The sequence below is a fragment of the Actinia tenebrosa genome, unplaced genomic scaffold, assembly GCF_029948245.1.
Source record: "Actinia tenebrosa isolate PJP-AT-01 unplaced genomic scaffold, QUT_ActTen_1.0 PGA_scaffold6__47_contigs__length_16458017, whole genome shotgun sequence".
NCBI lineage: Eukaryota > Metazoa > Cnidaria > Anthozoa > Actiniaria > Actiniidae > Actinia > Actinia tenebrosa.
The window spans coordinates 16,256,681-16,283,406 of record NW_028292583.1 but is presented as its reverse complement, the minus strand read 5'-3'; the positions used below and the strand labels follow the sequence as shown (position 1 = coordinate 16,283,406).

Below are 26,726 nucleotides of genomic sequence, written 5' to 3'. Positions count from 1 at the left end.
TCAACTACGGTCAAAGCGTATTTATAGGTCTTTCTTCTCACCTTGTCGTGCGGTAAGAAAAGCAAATCCGCCTGATGAACTTCATTAGGGGTATTTACGGTAAAGCTGGGCCTGGGAATGTACTTGGGCAAGGGAAGATAAACCTGCCAAAGGGTTTGTTTTCTTAGCCAGTTCTTAGCCGTTTCTTCTGATACCCTGGCCGCGGTCGCGAGTTTCTTGATAGCTGACGCTCCTTTCCAATAGCCTTCAGGCCCATAGTAAATCCTTTTGAGTTTGTCCTCAGTTCGACCCATTATATGAATTCCAAAACAAGATTGATCTTTCGCCCGTTGAAATCCACCGTCTCTCCGTCCACTTTAATGGTGATGTTTATGCTTTCTACCAAATGAGACAAGTCATAGCTTAAAGAAATGGGAGTGTATTCTACTGGGTCAAATGGATTACCTTTGGGTAGAAACTTGGACATAAGAGAAGACTTTTCCCCATTGCTGTAACTATTGACCAAGTCGCAATAGACTTCGTAAGAGGATGCGACTTTCCATTTCACAGGTATGGCTGTGTCGGTAATTGTTTTGCCCGAGGCACATAATAAAGATCCCAATGGGTCAAACTTTCCAAAAGTTACTGAATAGTTTGGCATATTATGTTTGAGGGTCATTTCGTGCAGCAATCCCGTGGTGAGAGTATAACCGCGCTTGGCGAGCTCCTTAGCAAGGGTGATTGGCGTGTAATGTCCATCGGGCAGCATTTCACCTTGATATTTGTTAGGCGCCTTAAGTACGGTGACCAAGGCATTGACTAAATTATACCAAGAATTGTACAAGAACAACTAACCAGCCTAACCTTATGGGCTTTGATGGGGGGATTCAGATAAGTGGTAAAGTCATTCTTGTCGCTTTCCAAAAAGACGATCATTATATTCTAGGCGCCAAAGGCGCCACTAGAGGCTAAGCGCAGCTTAGACTAAATACGCCAAAGCTACGCCTCCTGCCAGCCCTGCGATTCCTACGAAGACCAGCTCACTATCTTTTTGTTTCTTAGAAGGCTGATAGTAATTCTTAAACTGAGGCTTTCTCAACCCCGTCGATGCCGCGGGGTGTGCTTGCGCATAGAGCTTAAAGGCGTAGTCTGTATTTTCGAAGTTCTTGTCTGCCTGCATCTTGTCTTGGTAGTTCTTATCCAACCAATCCCTGTAAGCTTGTCTTTTTTCATTCCAAGCTGCCACGTCTCGCTGATATTTCTCCAGCGCTAAGTCGTGTCTCTTCCTTTCGGCGGCTAAATCTCCGCTGCGATCACCTCTAACTAATCTATCCAAATACTGACCACCATAATTAGCTCCAGTGAATGCTAAAGCTGCAATGACTCCGCCTACGACCACGCTAGCCATTTATACATTAGGCAGGTACTTTTCCTTCCGTAGGTAATCCTTTACCATGATAGCCCCACCCACGGCAGCGGTCATCTTAGCAAAATTAGCGAAGCTCTTGCTTGGGTCTTCAGTAAAGTCTTCTTTGAGCACTTTCTTACCTACCCAACCAATACCCGCAACGATAGAAGTAATGATAGCTGCTTCTTCAAAAGTTTTCAATAACGCGGTTGACATTATATTACAGAGTGAGAAGGTTATTCCGCTATTCCATCACGGGTATTTTGCTTCTAGGCTCCTGCGTCACATGCACGGGTTCTAATTCTACCTTTGGCTTTGCTGCCTTCCATTGTAAGTAAAGGCTACCTGCTGCTATGATGACTCCTAACGCGCCGATGACGTACCCAGGATTAATAAAGGATTCCTCTTCTTTCTCTTCTACCTTTTCCTCCTTCTTTGCTTTGTTCTTTTTATTCATCTCCGCGAGCTTCTTTCCCGCGGCAACTCTGCCCGGAGATTTAGCCTTGGTAATCTTTTGCTCCTCTTGGGGCTGCTTCTCCACCTTTGATTCAGCTTCACTCATTTATATCTAAGGACTTGAAGGACTTGATAGGTAACTTAATAGGACTTGACTAAGTACTTAAGGACGACTTGACTAAGTACTTGAGGCGACCTGGGTAATTCCTGAGGACGACTTGACTAAGTACTTGAGGCGACTTGATCAGGTACCTCAGCAAGTGCCGCCTGGAAGACCTTTTCGACTTCTCTATCCTTCTTAAAGTCTTTCCAAGAAGTCGTAAGTTCCTTCAAGTTGACATGCTGAGCTACGTGAAGTGCCGCAGAGGCGACTGCCATTGACTTACCACACTTCAACGACAACCACCCACAGGTTATCTTAAGTTCTTGGGCGATGACATAGTCCTCGCTAATGTCCTTCCGTAGTTGCTCCACGTCGTCTATGGGCAGCGCAAGTCCAAGCAATTTAGTCGCAAGTCGGATGGCGGAATCTGCTACGGCGTCCGTGGTCTTACTCGCAAGGGCGGCCTCGTACCTCTTATGGAACTTCTTAACCTCCTCTTCTGACAACTTATTAACCTGCTCATGGGTAAGTTCCTTGCCTATCATTTCTTTACACTTCCCAGAAGACACCAGGATGTTAAGTTGTTCCTTGAGGTTACTTTCATCTAGCTGCGTGGGGACTTCATCTAAGAGCTGCTCAATCTCCATATACATTAGGAATCATAGATTCCAACCGTGTAGGGAAACCTCAAAGAGAAGATCATTTTGGAATGTTGGTGCGTTTTTAAATGCCGCATGTATTCGTGTAACTTTTCCTTGGATATCTCACCGCCGTAGTCGCTTAAAATAGTTTCCAGATCAGACTTGCTCGGAGTATAAAATACGACAAGCGAACCTATGTTTTCCCTAAAAGGCTTAGAGACGCTGGTAAGCTGCTGCGAGAGCAACCAAACGCTAATGTTGTCATGTCTGCCGCTAAAGGCGAGTTTAACGAGCTCGGAAGTGCGTCTCTTTACGTCATCCCCACAGGCAATGTCATCCAGTATGAGGAGTGTCTGTGTATCCTTAGGGAATTGCTTGTGCCAAAACTTAAGATGTCCAGATAACTCGTTAGGGTCTAAGATATCTACAAAGAAGTCGTCGTCTTTCACTCCTATGCCCGTCCAGGTGCGGTTGTTCACGTAGGTGGGGCAAAGCAGCACGATATAGTCAAATCGGTATCTAAAGGGTCCTAATAGCTGCTCTACTACGAATTGGGTCTTTCCGCAGCCGGTGGGTCCTACTATCAGAGCGTTACAAGGAATATGGTTCGGATCCATTATATCCCTTCTTTCGAAGGGAGCTAGAAGCAAATTTATTTGCTGGTATATATGGAAGGCCCAGTGGAAGCAGTCAAAGCAATGGTTAACGTCGTCAAAGAAAAGTCAGACCTGGAGAGGACGGTCGAAATGCAAAGGGAGGAGATAGACTGGCTGAATGAACGCGTAAAGGAGCTTTATGAGGAAATGTGTGGTCTAAAGCGCGCAGAACGGTTTGGCGCGCTGATAACGATGGCAGGTTGGGCGAAAGATTCCGTGAAGGACTTTATGAAATATCCTATGTAAATCGTGTGAACAAGTGTTCGAAAGTCATTTAAATGATGCCTTAGGATGTTGAGGATGAAGTCGTTATCTTGTTAAGTAGGGTACGAAACTCCTCAAAAAACCCCCGTAGGATGTTGAGTATAAAGTTGTTATCTTGTTAAGTAAGGCCGGAAACTATTCTGAGATGCCCATAGAATGTTGAGGAACTTGTTGTTATCTTGTTAAAGGATGTTAAATGGAGGCTAAAATATAGTTAAGTATACATATGGACTGTTTGATGTGTAAGAGGGTGTTTAGCACCAAGCAAAGACTGCAATACCATGTTCGGCATGGAGTTTGCACAAAGAAGCCAATTAGTAAGGCTTGTAAGGATTGTAATAAGGAATTCAGCACCGTTCAAAAGATGCAGCAACACCAGGAAAGACGCGTCTGTAGAAGCGCCTGTAAGGATTGTAATAAGGAATTCAGCACTCTTCAGGAAATGCAGCGACATCTAAAAAGAGGGGTTTGCTGTAGGACTAGGCAGTGTAGTTTCTGTGATAAGATGCTTAGCAGCCGCCAACGTCTTCAGACACATAGAAAGAGGCATGAGGAGACTTATCGATTCCTTTCTAGGACCTACGACATGGAAGGAGTAGATTGTTACCAGTGCGGTGATATTATGAGTCGTTGCGAACATAAAGAGGAATATCTAAGGAATAGAATAGACTACCATAGGAAGATAATCCATACCTTTCCTTTCTTTGAGCGCACCGAAGGAATTCCATGGACTAACAGAGAATATTGGAGGCAGGAGTGTGACCGCTGCGGATGCGTCAGAGAAGAGGAACACATCTCTAACTGCTTAACAAGATACCAACTACATCCTTAACATTCTGAGGTGGTTTCTGAGATAGTTTCAGATCCTACTTAACAAGATAACAACCTCATCCTTAACATTCTACGAGGGTTTCTGAGATAGTTTCAGATCCTACTTAACAAGATAACAACTACATCCTTAACATTCTGAGGGGGTGTCTGACAAGGATATATGATAGCCTACGCAGCTGCATTGGAGGATTCCTAATCGCCCTTTCAATATATGGACTGTATTACATGTGAACCCCCTGCAGACTGCATCGTTAAAAAAGAGTCGCCGAGCACTGCCGACGACCCTACTTTAGACGCGCCTAACCACATAGAGGCGAAGGAAGGACGCACTTTGCGACGTCAAACGCCCAGCGACCATCCTTCTTCCCATACGACCTCAGATGCGTAAACTCCTGCCCCTCTATCACGTATCGGACGCGATCCGGCGCCCACAGGTTGTACGTAACACCCTCATGCGCTAATAACAACCGTAGCCTGTCAATATCTTCAAAGGCTACATAATTTTTTATTTCATACGTAACGCCCTCCTTTAAGTCTCGCCAGTGTATCTGCCTTACAGCCTCAAACTCCATATATTCTATGGAATATCTTTAAATGCGTTCCCAGAGTCTGCGCGTTCTTAAAGCGCTTACAGCACCACCTACATGGTAAACGCATTCCTTGTGCATACTCCGTGATGGCTCTGCAGATGTCGTCGTAATCGTTACTGATCATTACTTTATAACCATTTCTTTCGTATTCGTGCAACAGGCGACGTTGGTCCTCAGATAATACCCCATTGCCTTTAGGGGTCTTCAGCTCTACGCAGAAACCGCGGTATCGCACGTGTGCATTCAAGATAAGAAGGTCGGGCTGACCGCGTTGGTAGCCCTTCTGCCAGCACTTTATACGTTTGCCGTCCGAATCCTGCAGTTCGCCTAGACCAGGGGTCACGAGCATTTGGGGTAAAACCTGCGGATGTAGTCCACTACCTTTTTATGCAGGTCGAATTCATTTTCGATCTTAAATACCAACTTGTTTGGACCGCCAAACCGCTTTTCTATTGCATATCGACCGTCCTTACGCAGCGCGGGTAGGACTTCCTCAAAGACCCAATCCTGAAATGCTTCTGCCTTTGGTAGCTTTGAGCTAAATATCAGCTGATACAACCCAGGTTCGGAAATAAACACGGAATGTGGGTGTATAGTACAAGCGTCGCGATTCACGACCCCTTTTAACTCAGACAGCCTTTTCTTGTACTTATCCGAAACGTGAGTAATTAAAGCATCTCTAGCATTGGAATATTCCAACGCAGCTGCCACCTCCTTTCCCCTGAAGTACAGTTCGTTGCCTTGCACTATGCATTGGAGTTTGGTTTCGTTGTTTTGAAATACGCGAAGCATATTATACGTAAGGAACATTTTTTGTTCACGAAACTAGTAGGCGACGCTCTTTAGCTGATTCATTTCCACGCTCAGTTGCGCGTCAGACACCACGAAAACGTAGCAGTTTATCCTATCGTCGTCGCCCGCACCGTTGTTCTTGGTGCGCTTAATCGCCAGGGTGATGCCGTCTTGGCTATTTATTAGACGTAAACCCTGACCATGTAGGTCTTCGTCGTTGGTGGTGCGCATGTCAATCCACAGCGCGTACTTATCCTTAAAGAATTCCTCAGGACTTACCTGGTCGCCAAACTTACGCTTTGCCTCCCTGTAGATGTCTACGGGCTTCATTCCCTGGGGGTAGACCTTATCTGGAATGCCGTTGACACCTATTCCTACGTTAGTAATGTTGGGGTTATGAAAGGCCTCAGAGTCGCGCTTGCCGGCCTCGTAGGGTTTGGCAAACACCAGCATTAGCCCCGTGAGACTTCTTCGGGGGAGATTGATAGCTTGGTTAATAACCTCATCCGTCTTAACCAAGAAGCTAAACATCTTGTACATTGCCACGTGGTCGTATAGGAATGCCTTGCCGGAGCTGTATTCCATGCCGGCGCTGCGGGCCAGCTCTTCACTGCGCACGGTTTCGTACTGCAGCTCTAAGTTGGTAATAGAGTATGGAGTCGTTTTGGTAAGTGCAGTGCTTAGCCCACCAATGATGTTATTAGCATCTGCTAAGGTTACTTCAAACTGTAACTCGGATAACTGTCTTGGGTAATACACACCGTGATTCGTAACCACTTCGAAGTCCAGTGGTATGACATACTTACTACCATAGGCTGTCTTTATTCGCTTTGCGTCTGCCACTGCGGTTTCTCCGCTGCCGTCAGTAGGTTGCGTTTTCGTAGGTGTGCGGACCTTACGCAGAATGACACTACCAATTCCTTGTTCTATCCTTTGCGCGCGGTCAAAGGCTGTCAACCACAAGTCTTTGTACGTGGTATACAGATCGTACCTACTTAACTCCAGCAAGGATTCCCCTGCGAACTTTACGCGCATCTTAGAGACTAAGTTTCTACCCACGTTGTTAACGATAATTCTTTCGTCTGTGGGGTCAGACTGCACCGCTAGGTCGAACCTTAAAGCCAGGGTGCCGGGAACTAAGACTAGGTTATCCGTTAGACGGGGCACGCCCACGTACAAGGTTTCTCCTGGCTTCGCGCTGGATGGTGTGAACGTGGCCCGGCAAAAGGCGCGTTCTGCCTTCAGTCCGCCAACCTGCTTGGGTAATATGTTGGGGTTTAACTTTGAGCTTATCATATATAATGGAAGTAGAAGGAACGGATTTTGACCCCCTTACCGAAGAAGGCCAAATCGATATTAACGACGAAGAATACGACGCATGGACTAAAGGCGCGGAAACCGACCCCCTAATCTACGACATGGCCCTAGAAAACACGTACGGTAGTAGGTGGAAAAGCATCAAGACCTCCTTGAATCGCATGTGGCAATCAAGGAACCGCGGCAGCCCCGTCCCCGAGTACTTAGAACTTCGGGATATGAACGAGCAGGGAGCAACCGCGCGGGAAACCGTAGAGTGGGCAACGCGAGAACTGAGGATGCGTTATCCCCGTTTTGAGGCCGACGACATAAAGCTCACAGAACGCGGAAACAAAGTCCTCATAAGCGTTCAAGACATGAGATATCCCGACGCTAACCGTTGGACCAAACCACAAATCCTCTTCGATGATACTGGCTCAGTTAAGGTCAACGTGGCAAGATTAAGGGGCTTCCAAGTGGCTACCCGGAGTGCGTTAGAAAGGTTGGAAACCCTGAATGAAAGGGTCGCACTAGAAAAACGCACCGAGGGGCTACAAGAAACGTTGGAAGAAAGGGAAGCAGATTACATGAGACATAACCGACTACTTCTCGATGCTCAAAAGAGAGAACTTGACGACAAAAATCAGCTAATAGTACAGATGAGAGAACAAAGAGACAATGCCCTACGCGATAGAGACCAAGCCCAAAAGGCCTTCGAGCTCGCCCTGCAAGACCTGGACATGAGCAAGGAAGAAGCCAAAAACTTGAATGTCACCATAGCCGGCTCTTTGGAGGAACGGCGGCAGTTGGTTGCCGAAATCAATACTAAAGAAAAGCAAATCCGGCAAAGAGATCAGGCCATCGAAGACCTGGAGGGGCAAATAGAGCGGCAGCAGGAAATAATCAACGACCAGACTCGTCCCGAAGAGGAAAGGGAAGCAGCTCAAAAGGAAGTAGAAACCCTTCAGGAGAGGGTTGCGGAATTACAGGCGCAAAGAGAAAACCTGGAAAAGGAGTTGGGGCTTACCACCAAGGAAAAGGTAAAAAGAGCTCTGGTGAAGTATGGTATTCCGCTGGCATTTGCGGTCGCTATTTCGAGCGTAGTAGGCGTGATCGTGTCCGCGCTTAAGGCTACAGGCGCGGACGTAAAGAAATTAGGCAATGGGCTGACGGACTTGGGAAAAAAGATGGCAGCCGGCCTTCCTGGGCTGCTGGGTTCGGTTGTTTCCTTGGCACTTAGGGCCGGCGGCGAACTGTTGAAGTTCGTGGGCAACAACATTTGGATCTTGGTTGTCGCTATTGGAGTGGTACTCCTGAAGAAGATGAGGGGTTAATCTTATCCTTGTGTATTACTGGTGGCTTATCGTCGTCAGGCATCCGAGGCGTCCTCGACTGGGGATAAGTAAAGATAGTATTCGCACCGCCTTGATAATGCGGAACTAGCGGCAGCACACTCATGGTGCTAATGGGCTTATGATTCCAAGTAGCATCCGTCGAAGGGTTAACAGTCGGGGCGGCATTTATTCGTATGCGGCCGTTACCATCGCTGGGGCGAACTTGAAGCTTCGCATATTGGCAATTAGCTATCATATGGAAAGTTACCGGTGTTATGTCTTCCCCTTGCGGAGGAACAGGCTCCGACGAAAAATGAGTTGGATGCCTGGTATTACTTTTTACCCTGTATGGTGGTAATGGGTGGTTATTCTCATCAACGATCCTAAAACCGGCATTGCATGAGTACCCCGCCGAAATACAAATAGTGCACATGATCAATCCCAGGCCTCCAACCTCCGCCCACAATCCGGCGTCTTGCCACTTGTCGCCCACGTACTCCTTTTCCTCCAGGTAATGGAGAAACCAATCTTCCTTCGCGTGTGGATTCATATATTTCAGCAAATAAATTTGCCTCTAAAGGCTAAGCACCGTAAGAGTGCTAATGGTAGCGTGATTATAAGGTCGATCTCTTTGGTCATGTATGCTATTTATCGTTACTACGCCCGTGTCGTCTACTCTCATTTGCAGCTTTACCTTCCCGTGGCAATCAGCAACCATGTGGAAAGTCCAAACCGAGATGTTTTCGGCGCTGCCGGGGTTGGGCTCTACGGAGAAATGCGTAGGCTCCCTGTTGTTTGTCTTCACACGCATAGGCTGCAGTATGCCATTGTCATCCAGGAACCTGAAGCCCACGTTGGCGTGGCTGCTCGTGCCAATGCAAATGCTGCATATTATCAACTTCTTTCCTGAGTAGTTCAAATTCACGGACATGCCCGTGACATCAACCCAAGATGCCTGGGTGTATTTTTTCTCGCCTGTGTAAGTCGTATAGACACAATCTACTCCGGCTACGTAGGGGTTGTTCATCGCCATATATAATAACTCAGACCAACGCCTGCGGTGGCCAAGCCGGCCTTTAGTAAGTTATGGTCATATTCCTCAGGTATCGCAGGCAAAACCTTCTTTGATGGTTTCTTAACTACGGGTAGCTTAGTTTCGTGTTCCTTTTTTGGCTTCTCTACGAAGTGAGGAATGCCCTTGGTCATGTCAGAGTTTACGTCATTCGCTCCAAACTTCATGTCTTCGGTTGCTCGCTGCAGCTTGTTGTTATAACCCACAACGGAATTGGTGTTAATAACCAAGTTACTTGGCATTAACCAACAACCAGGACTCAAGGCATAATCTAGCCGCACTTTAGATTGCTGCACCGCTAATTGATATCTCTGCACCGACTTGGATATGTCATTTTCTATTATTGCGGACTCAAACAGGGTTAGGAATTCCTGTTGCGTTTCCCGCGAAGCACCTTGGGATCCAACAATGGGGCTGCGGGTATTTACCTGCGCTCCCAGGATGCAGTAGACAAATGCTTCAATGCTGCGGTTAATTCGAGCTAGGTTTCTTAGGCCTTTTCCTTTTAATAATACAAACGGATCCCAAGGACTGGGGTAAATTGTCTCAATCCTATCGATCAGCGTAACGTCATTCTTACGACCGCCCAAGTCGTAAAACTTTAGGATCCCGGGGTATTTTTGACGATACATGTGTGCCGGACGCACGCCGTCAACATGCCAAGCATAGATAATACCCAAGCCATGCGTGGCGCCTTCCCGATAACGAAAGTCTTTTTGCTGCGGCTTAAATTCATTCATTAGTCTTTCTAGGGCAGCGGAATCGTAGTGGTTATCCATTCGATTGAATGGCTTTTCCCCCGGCAGTGGTACGCTAAGTTCCTTCAATATGCGCCGCATAGTAAAGGCAACGTGGAACCTTAGAAAGGCAATGTCGAACATATCCGCGGCAACCCCGCAGCCCTTTGTAGCCGCCCAGACGGCAAAGTTTAACTGCTGCGACCAGTACTTAAAGTTAGGCCCCTTTAACCATTCGTGGGCTTCTTTTCCTGAAGTGTGCGTAAGGTTAAAATCCTTAAAGATATCCCTTATTACTACGTCAAACGTTTGCTTACCCACTGGAATCTTTAAATGCGTCACTATCTTATCAAAGTTGTTTACGCCACCTTAAGCATCGTAAAATGGGTAATCCTGGTTGGTTATTAATAGATTCTTTGGAAAATTAGGTAGCCTTTCTTTATGCACGGGTTTTGGTGGCTTGGTGGTCGCCTTTGGCTCCAAGTCCGCATTACTGTACATTCTTTCGCCGTTGAAGTAAATCCCATCGGGTCTTCTTTCGAACTTACTAGGGTCTGCATGCGGAAACATCTTCCTAAATGCTCTCCAATTCCAGTAATCCCGGTTGTCATGATGTGGCTGCTCCTCATTGTCATTCCCAAAAGCGTCGTACATTAGTATATATAATGGATGTTATACCATCAGCACCTAAAATGTACCCAGATGTTCTCTATACTACACCCAACGAAATGAATGCCGAAAACTTCAGGCTCAATAAAGCAAATTTAATCCTGGCTTACTTGGAAGGGCAGACAAAACACTACGAAAAAGTTAGGAAAAAATACGTCAGAGCCCGGAGTACGCTACATAAGATTGCGATAACTTCAGGATCCATATCTGTTGTGTTAACAGGCTCCGGCGTTGCTACTTCGCTTACTGGACCGGGAATAATTGTTGGAGTTCCTTTGGCCGGCGTTGGGGCAGCCTGTGGTATTATTTCTGCTGTTACTACAGGCATTATGAAACAGTTGTCAAGCAAAATATCCAAGCACGACACGACAATAGCTCTGTCAAGGGCTAAAGTAAATACAATTACCGATCTTGTCTCAAAGGCATTGCGCGACAGAAAGATAGACGACGTAGAATTCTCGCTTATTCTGGCCGAAGAGGAAAAGTACGAGAAATTAAAGTCGGACATAAGGAATAAAAAAACAGTCGTAAAAGATCTTTCCGAGGAATCTCGCAAAAAGATCTACCAAGAAGCAAAAGAGGAGCTTCAAAGAAAGCTTGCTCAGTAAACATCTGCTTTGAAAAGAGCAAGACAGGATTTTATTTACATATTGAACGACAGTCTAGAAAATATGCAAATTAAGTAGTTTCACAATTTTTATTTCGTCAAGTCCGGGTTAATACAAGTCATGCCCTATCGATAAACCCAAATTGCTTAGGAATAATGGGCTAAAATTGAAGTTCATAGTTCCTGCGAAGAATTGATTTCAGCACCAACGCTACGATTCCTCAACTTCCTTACTCGCCGCTCGGCACTTTGTTCTCTCTTGAGATGAGTTTCATATTTGTGGCGAACCCTCACAGCTGCTTCTTCCGTCTTTTTCTTGATATCGGCCTCATATTTCCTTCTTCTTAATTCCTCAGCGGCGGCTTGTCGAGATAAATCTAATATATTAGGCAACTGGGGAAAAAAAGAAAGAAAATCTTCGATCTGCTTATCGCCCATTTCCGTCAATGCTTGAAAAAACTCGGCGGCGTTAAATGAAATCGAATCCATGGCAGCTCTGCCAGAGTTTAAGGCCACTGTCTTACACTCCTCGATTTTTTCCACAAACTGGTCACGGCGATTTTGTAGTTGTTACAAAGTAGATGGTATTTTCACAAAATATTACACAGCCTGCGGCGCTTTCACAAAATATTACACAGCCTGTAGTGGTCTCACAAAATATTACGCAGTCGTAAAGAAAACTTGCGTAAAATGCATATCACTAGAGTTAAGCGTAGAGGGAAATCCCCATCCAATTACATCATCGCCTGGGAATCCATCCTAACAGGGGGTGGTTGGGGTCTATTTTGTAAAATATTTCGTAAATTACGTCAGGGTAATAAGGAATATCCTTATCCAACCGACAAAACATCCACTCGGCTTTTGTCATATCAGAAACCTCAGGAATAGACTTACCGGTAATTTCAGACAAAAGATAGGGAATAGCTTTGTAATATTTCCCTAGTCTTAATTTTTTCAGCGTTTTCCGCAGACTTTGCGGGGTTGGCTCTTTTAAGTGGTCTATGATTTTCTTCTTTACTTCGTTGTCTAAATATACCGGTCGATAACCTTGGATGTGACTCATCCAGTCCCTAAAGTATTTTATTCTCTTATAAGGTGTTTTCTTACGACCTCCATTGGCGTAATACTGCTCTCTGGTAGCATTTGGTACGGCATTACGAATGTTTTTACCACACTCGTAACACTGTGCTGACGTGTCATCTTCTATTTGCATTTTCTTACCACAACAAACATACTTATTTGGCTTAGTGGGTTTAAACTTGGGTTTCAAGCACTTTACACAGAAGTCATAAACAAACTCTTTACATTCGTGCATCGTATATGAGACAAATATTTTAACCTTCGCAAACACAGCAGCAGTAAGGGGAATCATCGCGCGGGTAATACCCGATGCGGACGCACACATTTAGAGGGGCCTGAAACGCAGGTAATACCCGTGAAATTCGATGTTTAGTGACTTGGATTCCGCGAGTCCCCCTTACTGCTGCTCATCTCAATCCTTACTCACAGTCCTTGATCTATACTGAGGAGCTAGTCAAAAATGTATATGAAATGCAGTAATCCAATAACAAATGTGTAATTCGAGAACAAGCCTATATACCTGGTGACAGTTGGCGGTTAGTGTTGGCGGTTTCTCTTTTACTATTTTCTGCGTGAACACAAGAAATATATTAACAATGATGGAAAACCACTTTCCACCTTCCACTTTCCTTAAGATTTCTTGGCTCGGTGACTCGCCTTCAAGGTGAAACAAGGGAGTTGAAATGGTTTCCCTTTATATACGATACTGATGCAATTAATTTTTATATTCTACAATAAACAGGTTAAATATTAGTTCAATATTTTTGCAGTTGTATCAAAGAAGGATGATATTGTCTTCCATCCCAGTGATCAATGATGACCCCCAACGCCCTCAATCATCCTTAATCCCCCTAACGTGTAGCGTTGTGCGACAGTCTAGCTTGGCTTATAACCTAGAGAATCTAACATCCACTGACGTAATCAGTTTACAGTTTTTGATCCCCTCGCATCACTTTTTATATTAAAAAAGATGGAAAAGAAGAAAGAAAAAACGTCAGAGAAATACACATTTGACCCACCCATTTCTAACTAGATACCTGGGATCAGCTTCTTTTTGTCTCTCTCTGTTTCCTGAACAGCAAATGTTTTGAGAACTGCGTCAGCTGATGCTCCTTAAATTAGAACGTACTTCAATTAGGTTCTGGCAAAGTTTTAGCTATAATTTTTTACAGAACGCCGTGACCCATCAGAGTCCCTTCAAAAATACAGATTCGACTCTTCAAATATTTTAATGTTTATAAAAAGTTCAAAATATAATAATGGTCTTCCCTCGAAAGACCACGCCCCAAACAGATATTGTCCTTGCAACAAACTTCACACCTTGCTTGTGTACTAATATGGTTCATCATTGGATTATAGTTCCAATATTTTTGTAGTTCACCTTGTTTGTACGGCATTTGTTTAAGGGTGTAAGGAACAGATATATACCAATTACCAACAACCAGAGAGTGACTCTGTTTACTACCAAGGCCCAGTTTAAACGTCAAATTTCAAGTGCCGAATTAAATGCTAAGGAAATGTATGGCGATCCTTACTAAAAACCTAAATAAAATTGTCAAAATGCGAAATAAAGTAATCTCATCTGACTTTTGAAAAGTAGTACCTTTTTCGCTCTGTGTGGTTAGATTTTGGATTAAGCCAGTTTGAGAGGGGAAACGTTAAAACGTTTTCTTATATGACATACATTTTCTTATATGACACCACAAAAGCCCAGCTTGTCAGTCAGTACTACCTTTGTTTAAACTGGGCCAAAGTTTGATTGCCAGCAGGCAACTTTGAACAGAGGTGGCGGAGCAGTTCGAAAATAGGGGTGCCTAGTTTAAGTACCGTGATCACTCTCGGATCCACCTGAAAACGTTCGTTCTTCCCTCCATTAAAGTGCTACTTGGACGAAAATCGCTCCAAAATCAAAACTCTTTCATTTGAGCTGAAACTTCGCTGAAATAATCTTTGATACATTGATAATCACTCCCTGAAATATCTTTTTAATATTCGAAAGAAAAGTGCCGAAATTTTATGGTTGATTTTCGTCCGCCATTATAAATTTGTTTGTCACAGCCAAAGAGTCATTATGTACAGCGGTTTCTCTCTGTGACGTCATACATGCAACCCATTGACTGGTTAGCGTCGCTTTGACCATACATTTCTTGTTCGATTACCTGAAGTTTATTTGATGTTTTAACGCGTTATCGTGAAAAGAATGAACTCAGTAAACTTTTTTTTAAGGCTTCGATACCTTTTCAAATGGTGGAAAGTCCTTTGGACGCTTTCTTTGTCAATCCTGAAGAGTTAGAACCAGTTACTACCAACGAAGGAGTTATTCATTCCATGATTTGTATTTGCTACATAGTGTCCATGATATAAAGATCTTAAATTTGAAGTTTCAATATGATCTAACAGCTATTTATGATATAAAAAAATCCGATTGCGTTGTGATGTGAAGATTTGTTGATAATTACTTAGATCTGTGTGCCGAATAATTTAGAATGTGAGCTCGTAATTCTCCTGATTTGCTACGGAACGTTTATTATTTGCTCCAAAGTGTTTATTATGCATTTAATAGGTAAAAACATACGATTATCTAATATCATCTTTGTAAAAAAAAACATGTCAAAGGTTTCTTATTTATTACTCGCCCGACAGCGGCGTCTGTCACTCAGCACGTAGATTTTGCTTTTGTGGCTTTTGGGTCTCGCGGACCCGAATTGTGAGGTTGCTCTTTGCGCTTGTATGTGAATATACCTTGAAAAGTTGTTGTCCTTAAAATGATTCGAATAAATCCCGAATCTCCCTGTCACTTCGCGCAATGGAGCCGCTAGAATAACTCCCATGCATACTATGAACTTTGTTGTGATTCTTGGCGTGCCAAGATGTATTGAAATTTCCCAATTATGATCGTCAATATTATTGAAACTGAAAAAATTTCATTGCCTAGACATTGTTTGGTCATATAGTAGTAAAGGAATCGAATGAAACATTATATATTTTCTGAATAAACCAAATAAACCGAGTTTTACGAACATGGTACATACATAAGCCAGCAATGTTTTGGTTTGGGTTGAATGTATGACGTCATAAGTTACTCGTGCCAGTCTTCTTGAGCCGAATTCTTGTAACAAGAAATTAATGGCGGACGAAAATAAATCGTAAAATGTTGGCCCTTTCCTTTCGAATATCAGAAAGATATTTCAGTGAGTGGTTCTTAATGTATTCAAGATTATTTCAGCAAAGTTCCAGCTCGAATGAAAGAGTTTTAATTTTGGAGTGATTTTCGTCCAAGTAGCACTTTAAAGGGCCACTTGGACGAAAATTGTTCCAAAATTAAAACTCTTTCATTCGAGCTGGAACTTTGCTGAAATAATCTTGAACACATTAAGAACCTCTCACTGAAATATCTTTCTAATATTCGAAAGGGAAGGGCCAAAATTTTACGATTTATTTTCGTCCGCCATTAATTTCTTTGTGTCACGGCCAACGAGTCATTATGTACAGCAGTTTTACGCTGTGACGTCATTTACTCAACACTGTCATGTTAGCGTCGTTTTGACTATACATTTCTTGTTAAATTACCTGAAGTTTATTTGATGTTTTAAACGCGTTATCGTGAAAAGAATCTCTAAACAGACTTTTTTTAAACCTTTGATACCTCTTCAAATATGATGGAAACTCCTTTGGACGCTCGCTTTGTCAATCCTGAAGAGTTAGAACCATAAATTATAATGTATGAAGATGAAGCCGAACTAGAAGAAGAAGCAATGCTTAGGAAGAGGTTTTCATAAAAATTCCTTACGTTCATTTCATTATTTGTATTTGCTACCTACTGTCCATGATATAAAGATCTTAAATTTGAAGTTTCAATGTAATCTAATAGTGATTGATGTTATGAAAACAACCGATTGCCTTTTGAATTCTGCGTTGTGATATAAAGATTTGTGACAATATACTTAGATCTATGTGCCGAATAATTTAGAATGTGATCTCGTAATTCTCCTAGCTGATTTACTACAGAACGGTCATTATTTGCTTCAAAATGTTTATTATGCATTGAATAGGTACAAACATACGATTATCTAATATCATCTTTGTAATAGAACATGTCAAAGGTTTCTTATTTATTACTCGCGCGACAGCGGCGTCTGTCACTCAGCTCGTAGATTTTTCTTTCATTGTGTCGGATGTCTCGCGGACCCAAATTGTGAGGTTGTTCTTTGCCCTTGTATGTAAATATACCTTGAAAAATTGTTATCCTTAAAATGATTCGAATCCCGAATATCTCAGTCACTTCGCGCGATGGAACCGCTAGAATCTCGTCCATGCGTCCTACTTTGTTGTGATTCTTGGCTTGCCGAGATGTATTGAAATTTTCGAATTATGATCGTCAGTATTATTGAAACTGAAAAATTTCAGCGCCTAGACATTGTTTGGTCATATAGTAGTTAGGAAACCGAATGAAACATTATATATTTTCTGAATAAACCAAATAAACCGAGTTTTACGAACATGGCACATACATTACCCACCAATGTTTTGGTTTGGGTTGAGTAAATGACGTCATAAGTACTCGTGCCAGTCTTCTTGAGTCGAATTCTGTGATTCAAAGAAATTAATGGCGGACGAAAATAAATCGTAAAATTTTGGCCCTTTCCTTTCGAATATCAGAAAGATATTCCAGTGGGTGGTTCTTAATGTATCCTAGATTATTTCAGCAAAGTTCCAGCTCGAATGAAAGAGTTTTAATTTTGGAGCGATTTTCGTCCAAGTGGCCCTTTAAGAATTGTGTGTAATGGACTATGGGACGACCGCTCTCGGTACGAGCTCCAGGATTTTTATTCTACTTTCTCTGACTTAAACTAATTACATGAGCTCTATTTATAATAACTTCATGACATGTGTCAGTCTATAATCAATATGCTAAAAGAAATAGTAAATTCCTAAGTGTGATATCTTATTAAAGAGTAATACGAGTAAAAATCTTAGAATTAAACATAGCTTAAACTAAAGTTAACATATGAATATATTATAAATGTATAGAAAAGGCTACGAGGAATATTTCCACTCGACGAAATAATGGATTTGGTCATCATATGTCCGCTTGGCAAATGTTGGGCAAATATGGTGCTCTATATTTGCCCATACATTTGCCTATGCAGGCAAAGGTCGGGGTAAATTTCTAATAAATTTGCCATTGCTTTGCCATACATCTGAACACATGGGTAAATATGTTATATATTTGCCCTTAGTTTAGACGCATTTACCCAGTGGGGATATATGATAACCGTTTTTGCCCTATATTTGCCCTATTGTCAAATGAAGGGCACATATGAAATCAACTTTGCACTAGGCTTTGCCCCATATTTACCTGGGGAGCAAATACAATACCCCAAACTGAGTATATCCGATGTGAGGTTTCCGTTTCAATTTATTGCAATCAAAACTTTTCAAAACAAATCAATAATTTTTCAACTGAATTATGATGGATGTTGGCTTGTTTTTACGACTTACGAGGGGGGAGTGCATGCAGGTCCATCTCAGTCATGTGTCAATTTTTTCTCCTAACGCATGACATCAATGTTGCGACCACATTAATTCAATCATTGTTTTGCTTTGATGTCATGAAAGTGAGGTTATATGCGTTGATACACACAGGAAAAAACGCGGACGATGTATTTTTAATATGCGTAAGTCGTACATGCGTTTTTTCCAGTGACAATAAGAAAACTCATTAACCCATTAACCTCAGCTGCATTTCAAACCGCTAACATCTGTAATATTATTTGAAGCATCAATTTTGTTTAGTCTAAACATATGAATTCATCTTTTTTATTGGCAATATATGCAATTTCATTCATAATTATTTTAATTCATCTAATTTTAAACTCATCAAAGAATTCATTCAATTTTCATTTTGACTATCTAGTTACTGATGCACAGTTCAAACAGTTTATTTTTGATAGCTTTGAATATTTTTCCTGGATGATACTTTACTGTCATCTCCATCATCCGTACAATTTACGTTGTAAAGGACAAACAATTAATACTCTTTCTTTGTCAATAACATCGTAAGCAGCAACAAACTGGCTGTGTATCCTTTGTATGGGAATGAATGTAGAGGGCCCTTCCATTTCAAACAAGTTTCTGCACCAAATTTCATGTGGTCTGCCAATCCTGTGTCTTTCTGGATGTCGCTGATACCATCGAACCTTTGCCATACACAATGATTCCTGCTTGCCATCAATTATAATGGTTTGTTTAAGAAAGAAATCGACAACACCGGGGCGCAAGTCAAATGAATCGGTCTCAATACTGCCACTATATTGGCCACACCAACTTGCAAGAATGAAGGAAGAACGTTCCAGTCTAGAGTCAGAGGACCCTAGCTTTGTCCCCGAATATCCAATGGTACTAATTCTCTCAAACGTATCGGTAACACATTCAATGACCGAGTGTTGAGGTAAAATTGTTTCATAAGCTTTAAAGAGATATTCTGTATAGTCATCATCAAGAACATCAATGGATCGAGGTGAAAAACATGAGTATGCATTCATATTGCTCCACTCTAAGCAACGTAGTACTTGGCCAACTGAAAGATTAAGTGTTGATGGTATTGATGGGATGCTTTCGCCAAGTGTTCCTACTTGTTGTGCCTCCTGAAGAAGTTGAAATACTGGTTGGAAAGTTTCTCGAAATCTCTCTGGTAAAGGGATATCTCTTAGTTCATGCTTTTGGAGAAATTTTCTCATGATTTGTATTTCAACAGATCTATTGTTAGTTCGAAACGCTCCTAAAATCCCATTGAAACGTTCGAAGCTGAAAAGCCAAAATGAATATACAGGCCCGTAATCTAAAATACATTGTTTGAGGTGCAGGTGTAGATGCATGTTTGGCGTAACACGTTCCTTTCCATATCGTTTTTCAAACGATTTACAAAATTCCACTAGGTAATCATGTCCTTCTTGTAGCTCTTCAGTTGTAATAAGTGGAGAGCAAAGGTGAAAGCAGGACAATACGAATAACCTCCACAGCTCCAAATCATCTGTTGGAACGATATTCCAAATGCAGAATACAGAATACAAGAGAGTCCATGTTTTCCACTGATCAGCAGTAAATCCTCCAAACGATGTTGATATCTTTTTCGGGAGACGCCCAATAAATGATGGTGCTTTGACGTCATCTACCTTTTCCTGGATTTTATTCAAATTTTCTTTAGAAATAATTGGCGTTTCAGCATTTAGCCATACATTTTTCATTAAATGTTTTGCTGTCCCTAAAAACAAATTGTGCATAGGATCAACAACATGGTAACGAGTACAATCGAAGTAAGGCAACTGTAAGAGTTCAGAATATCTTGTTCCAGTGGAAGTTTCAATTTGGTTTCGTTCATCAGCGGTTGTTGCATTGAGTATTTTCTGAGCCTCTCTTCGGTGCTCTTCATTTGTCCTTGGTGTATCGTCATCTTCGAAACCTGAAAAATCCATGCTACTAAAATCTCCGGGGAAAAATCTTGTGCACTTTGAGCACCCTCGGTGAGCAGTACATCCTAAGAAACCGCAAACTTTTCTTAGTGCAGGAATGTCACAAGCAATACAAAGGAGGGCAGCTCGAAAACATCTTGCTGTTCTACTCCCATGAGGCCGAACTTGGATGCCTTCGTGCCACAATAAGTTCAATTCGGCTACAAGTGGTTGTAAGTACGTATTGATATTCAATTTGGGCTCGTGTGGACCAGGTATTACCCCAACTATTATTACGTTTTCCTCTTTGTACCTTTCTTTTCTCGGAAGATTTAGGAGGACCATATATATGACTCCAACGCTATAGACACTGTGCTTAAAAGGCTGAAACCAGTCAACATTCAGCATAAAAGCATAATTATTAGGCTGGGCAAGGAAAGGAGTGCCGTTAAAATATTGCCAATCTTTCCACACTTGGCCATCGTAAATATCAACTAAAATATCGTCCGGTACATTCCGATTTCTCCAAATCTCACATTTTTGTACAAAGTCTGGTCGCTTAATAAAGTGAGTTAGAGTGTCTCTGATGCTTTTATAACAATAAACTTTATGTGGGTACAATTTCGTCTGTCCATTTTTCAAACGAATTTCCTTAAGCAATTCCGCTCCACAAGGTGTGCGGCGAAACAATTGACGGTGATTCGGAAAAGCAATGTGAGAACATGGTTTAGCAATGACACGCCCGAATCTTGTTGTTATGCAGTCTTGAAAACGGTATAGGGTGTCGCATTTCGGACAAACAACATACTTTGAATGCTTATCTTTAAAAGAAAGATAATTTTTCAAGAGTTTGAAGGAGCTCGGGAAAACCAATACTGCGGTTGGGAAAATGATTGGCGAAAGCTCACACAAAACCTGAAAAATCGCTTTAAAAAAGGCGAGGAGAATATCAATGCCTCGGTCTGGTACAGAAAAGTATGCAGACCAAAAGCACACAAACAAGGCAATCCAGTTAATAAGGGTCACTCGGGAACTTGCTTCGACGGCAACGCTTATTTCTGCACTAGATTGTTCAAAATCTCTTTCTACGTCTTCGATATCAATATCCCAAGTTTCAACCAATCTCCTTCCTTCATTTCCTCTTATCTCTTCATGGTCAGATTCACTGTCCAACTTGTCATCCCAAAACCGCTTGATCTTCTTCCTCAAAGTTATTTATTCCGTCTCCTTTAAACATAAGCAAATACGATGTATTTTATTCATTCGGCATTGTATAACTGCAACATAGTATAAGATAAAGTCTGAAACCATTATAATACTAGAAAAAAAAAAATGTCAGTAAAAAAAACCTCATGGGCTAAGGGACCGGTCATTATTTAAGTTGGGGGGGGGGGGGGGAGAAAAAATTGGGGGGGGGGGGGCCTGAAATTTTTGCTAGTGAAAGTCTTGAAATTTAAAAATGACTTTTAGGGAAAATTTTTAAATTTTTTACTACAATCCGTGGGGGGTTTTCGATAAACTTGGATGCCTTCAAAGGGGGGGCCTTGAAATTTTTTTGCGTCACTGACAATTTCTCCTCCACCCCCCCCCCCCCCTACCTCCAACTTAAATAATGACCGGTCCCTAAATGTATAATTTTGACCCAAATTTTGCTCTGAAAATAAATGATTTCCATTGAAAATAAAATATAAATTTCTAAGTCAGCAAAACAACAATTTATAATTCGTGAAAGAAAAATGATAAATCGAAAATAAAAAACCCAAGAGACATATTAAATAAATTACTTATAATTGTATTTCTCTAACTTGACAAACATGTTTTGCCGGATACCATGCTATCTCAGGATGACCACAGTCATGAATTGATTTGGAGACAAAAATGTACAGCAATATCCATTTGAACATAGTAAATTCTTTTTGGCGTTTTAAATGAGTTATCTCTAGCTATGATTTTATAAACTCTTTGAATGAACCTTTCTGAATGAACACTGAGGTTTTAATGGCAACCATAAGCCGATTACTTAATAATGCACCTTTCTTAAAAGTAACGGTGAAAACGAGGCTAAGATAGAAATAGAAAAGAATCATTCGTACCTCTAACTTAATCTCGCTTCAATAACACTAATGCTTGGTAGTAAATCCAATAGGGGAGCTAGATCATGTGCAAATCAGCCGCTTGTTAAAGATTCAGTCTTTTATCTATGCAGTTTGACTTTAACATTTAAAGATTATATAATCTAATCATCAAATAAACGTATAACATCAATACCTTTTTGTGAAGTAGCTGGTAAGAATTCGTCACTTGATGGTTGGTTTGTATTTGGCACATCAGAGGAGTCTTGATCAGTTTGGTCCAAAACGTTTATCTCGCTGTAGTCATTAGAAGAAGTGTCGTTCTGGCCGTCAATCTCGTGAGTGAAAATACTATCATTTGAGTCTTCGTCGTCATTCCGCTGTAATTGCCATTGATTTGTTAAAGGATCATAAAATTCTTCTTTGTGACGGCAAAATACTCTGTAATGTAAATCTTCGTTACAATGAAAGCAATGATAACGCTTTGACATCGCAGAAGACATTTTGTTTTCCAGAACTATATAATTAAAAAGACGGTGTGTATCATTGGGATAATTACTCAAAATCCAAGCATTTTGAATGGCTAACAGCCATATTCCAGCGTAATAAAGTTCCACGTCCATCAACCACATGCCACTGGACAAAAGCACGCCGGATCTTTATTACCGCGCCCTTTTCCTTAGAGCTGTCACTGTTGGCGGCAGATAATGGTACGATGGTTTTAGAGCTAGAAGCTAATCAAGTTTATTGCAATGATATTTCGTGAATCTAGGCTTTAGAAAAAATTTCATAACTTTATAAAATGGAGCAAATAGCTTTAAGATAATAGACATATTACTTAACATGAATCCTGGATACAACTTCAGCATTTTTATAAGACAGTTATTCCTTTTTTTATTATTAGACTTCATTATATGAACGTATATGTCATCACAAGTCACGTGATACGCCGTGATAGATAGGGGGTAGATTTGTTCGGTGGATGTGCTTATTCGTTCATTCGCCTTTTGGTCACAAACAGGTAACAAACTCTGTCGGTCATCTAGTTTCCCGCACATTCTATATCTTTGCTTATAAATTGCGTTCATTCGTCGCGATCAAAAAATGGGAAGAACATCTACACCTTTACCAGGACGCCCAATGCCAATCCATTCTGTTACTGCAACTACCAGTACAAGCAGTACGAGTAGACATACTGAAAATGGCGCCAATTCTCAAAGGCTTAATATACTTATTCCCTCTGTCCCTGGTGGTAACGAGGATGTGCTAAGAGAACACAGAAATCGCCTATTGCAAGCAACAAGCGAGAATGAGAACGTTGACCCCGACAGCGAAAAAGAAGAAATTTCTTCAAATTTCGAAACGATTGTAAAACAGTTTAAAGAACTGCAAGAACAAAACCGCCAAATACTAGCCGCCTTAAAAGAAAGCCAGCAGAACAAGGACAACAGCAAGACCAAGATTACTGTCTCAAAGGCTGTTGCAGTAAGTAAAGTGGCAATATTTAAAAAAGCAAGCTATTTTTATTGATAATTTTACTGGGAATTCTTGGCGCGAAGAGTAGTTGGTATAATTATGCAGCGGTATAATTTATGCAATGCTAAAATTGGCGGGAAACCCGCCATGGCAGTGGTTAATGCTACCAAACTTTACTATTGATTTCCAATAACAAGACACTGAATGATAATGATAATTTCCTTTTTTGTAAAGGAATTGATTTGATTTCGATTTTTTCCCCAATATTATACAATCACAGCCATAAAAATAATGAAAACATTATTACTATGTCTAAGAATAACTTAAGGTACATCTTATGATTTTAATGAATTATATTATGTTATTACAGTCTGAAGTACGCTTGGTAGCAAAGAAATTACGGGACAGGGAAGAAAACCCTCTTATATGGGATTTTACTAAAGCGTAAGTATAAAAATTTAATAAAAATGATCTTGTCTGAATCATCCATAGTTTCTTTCCATATTAAGTTTCCACTTACCACTCAAATATGGCATTTCCTAATTAGTTTCAGAGATGACGTCAACGAACAGATTAATAACGCAATAAGGGATAGAGTTCTGAATGTTCATAAGGATGTCGCTGCCGTCGAGTTAGAAGGTATTTATGTATTTTATATTACGAAGTGCGAAAGGCCTTATGCACCTATCAAAGTTAACCCGGGGGGGAGGGGTGAGGACAAAGGGTGGTGGTGGTCGGGGGGGGGGGGGGGAGGGGGTAACGAAATCCTTTTAGAAATATTCAAATGCCGAAGGGAGGGGAAGCAGTTTGAAATAAAATAACACGGAAAAGAAAAAAAAAAAAAAAAAAAGAAACAAAAACGAAACAAAACAAAACAAAGCAAAAACAAATGGATGCTAAAGGAGTAATTGTCGGCCAAATGCCAAAATTTCTAACAAATTTTGTCTCAAGTTTTAATATATGGGTACTTGATATAATTTCAGCTGCCCTTAAAAGTCACTTTCTGACGAGAAGAAAGAGAAACAAAAGAGAGCGTTCAGGGGCCCTTGGAAGGCATCAAAAGATGCAGCGGAAAACACAAAGAAAACAAAATGTAAGTAAACTGAATTTGCAACGATTATGACTTTGTTTAATAAGAAACTTTGACTGACGGTGTTTTTTTTTCTTTTTTCTTTTAGCTCCTAAAATCCAGATCCAAGGCAGCGGACTTGTCAACCTCGCTATCACCAGGGGACAAAGAGAAAGTCAAGGCAATTATGAAACTGGAGTATATGTCATCAGAGGAGTCGATGTCAGAGGCGGATGACCAGGCTGATGACGATACAGCGGACAGTGGCTCTGATAACGAAGGGGGCCCTACTAAGCAGAGTAAAGTTTTAATAAAACACCCTCTGCCATGGAGAAGCCCCCTAGCTAATCAGTTCATGGAAAGCATGGACCGAAAGGCAAAAAGGAGGCTGTCAGAGCGCAGTCTCACCATGCTTTTGAAGCGGAAAATCGGGGAGCCGTCAAGACGCCCAAGGCCATTTGGAGGTCCCGAATGGGCATTGAGAGCCTAAAGGTTTTTATCAAATCAAGGGCACTGGGACACCGAACGTGGTTGGGGTTTCTACGAGTTTTATGAATTAAATCTTGTGTCACTGTTCCTCCGTTCCTTTGGCCTGATTTCTAGGGTTTTCGTTCTTTCGATTACTTGAACGTTATACTCGTTTATTTGAAGAAATCCAAAGGTCAAACGGTATAGCAGCGGCTATCTAAGCCTATTGACCTTTGGATTTCTTAAAGTAAACAAGTATAATGTTCAAATAATCGAAAGAAGAAGGAAAACCCTAGAAATCAGGCCAAAGGAACGGAGGAACAGTGACACAAGATTTAATTCATAAAACTCGTAGAAACCCAACCACGTTCGGTGTCCTTAATTAAGTTTTTGCAGTTATAAATGAAGTGTACTACTACAGAATATCTAAAAAGAATCGTACATAAGCCACAGATCGATTGACAACTAAATATATTATGATCTCCTTTCACAAATTCTGTCACAAGATGAAACAAACACCTATAATTAATTTACAGAACTAGCATTTTCAATTAGTTGTAGTTAACAAATTGTTCATAGTTAATCAGTCGTCAAGAAAAGGAAATTCACAATAAAAATGTTTCAGTATGATTTATGTCTTTTTTCCTGCTTCTTAGTATAGGTTAGCTATGTTTAAAGTATGAGGTGGTTGTCACGACATATATCGTTTCTATTTTTTTTGGCCTGCCATAAGTGACAATAGCTGAAGACTGATAATATAGTTAAATTTAGCAAATATGATGAGCATAATTCAACTGAGCAAATATGGCTAAGACGCGCTGGTACATCTAAGGCATTAAGGGGGCATTAATCACATATACGGTCAGAGCATATCGCATGGTATATGTAAGGCATAATCACATATACGGCCTGGGAAAATACAGGGTATATGTAAGGCATTAATCACATATACGACCTGGGCAAAGACAGGGTATACGTAAGGCATTAATCACATATACGGCCTGGGCAAACACAGGTTATATGTAAGGCATAAATCACATATACGACCTTGGAAAATACAGGGTATATGTAAGGCATAAATCACATATACGGCCTGGGCAAACACAGGGTATATGTAAGGCATTAATCACATATACGGCCTGGGCAAAGACAGGGTAAATGTAAGGCATTAATCACATATACGGCCTGGGAAAATACAGGGTATATGTAAGGCATGAATCACATATACGGCCTGGGGAAACACAGGGTATACGTAAGACATAAAACACATATACGGGCTGGGCAAATACGTGCACATATCAAATGAGCATTCACATTTACTACCGGGTAAATGTATGGATGATATGATATCTGCTATATATTTGCCGTTTGGGATTTTACTGGGCCATACGGACTTTGCCATCTGTGCCCATGGGATAAATGTGTAGGTACATATCATATACAGTCATTGGGCAAATATTGTCTACTATTAGTCAAATATGATATTTGCCCATATATTTGTCTATATGTTTGCCTACATGACAAATCCATTTTTTCGTCGAGTGTTCTATCATAAGATTTGAAAGAATAGTGCTAAAATAACTAAGCAAAGGGGTAAAAACTGTGTAGGGCGTAACCAGAGGTACACATGCTAATGGGAGGAGCTAAGAGGTTTACTTGTGAATTCAAAGCATAC

General features: G+C 41.3%; 2 protein-coding genes across 4 annotated transcripts in view; one reads left to right on the top strand and one right to left on the bottom strand.

The window, feature by feature from the left end:
- Nucleotides 1–26,726, bottom strand: part of LOC116288527 (uncharacterized) — a 52,208-nt gene that overhangs the window by 8,618 nt on the left and 16,864 nt on the right. For all 3 annotated transcript variants that reach the window (XM_089038744.1, XM_089038743.1, XM_089038742.1), the window contains exons 3-4: nt 13,553–13,627; nt 13,036–13,083 (exon numbers count right to left, since the gene is read on the bottom strand). In XM_089038744.1, the coding sequence (XP_088894870.1) occupies nt 13,036–13,083; nt 13,553–13,627 (123 nt within the window). The remainder of the gene's footprint in view (nt 1–13,035; nt 13,084–13,552; nt 13,628–26,726) is intronic.
- On the top strand, nt 22,890–25,175 carry LOC148906220 (uncharacterized). The gene is made up of 5 exons (XM_089038656.1): nt 22,890–23,523; nt 23,885–23,958; nt 24,062–24,153; nt 24,498–24,607; nt 24,693–25,175. Exons 1-5 carry the CDS (start codon nt 23,143–23,145, stop codon nt 25,071–25,073), a joined length of 1,038 nt encoding a protein of 345 aa, XP_088894782.1. The 5' UTR covers nt 22,890–23,142; the 3' UTR covers nt 25,074–25,175.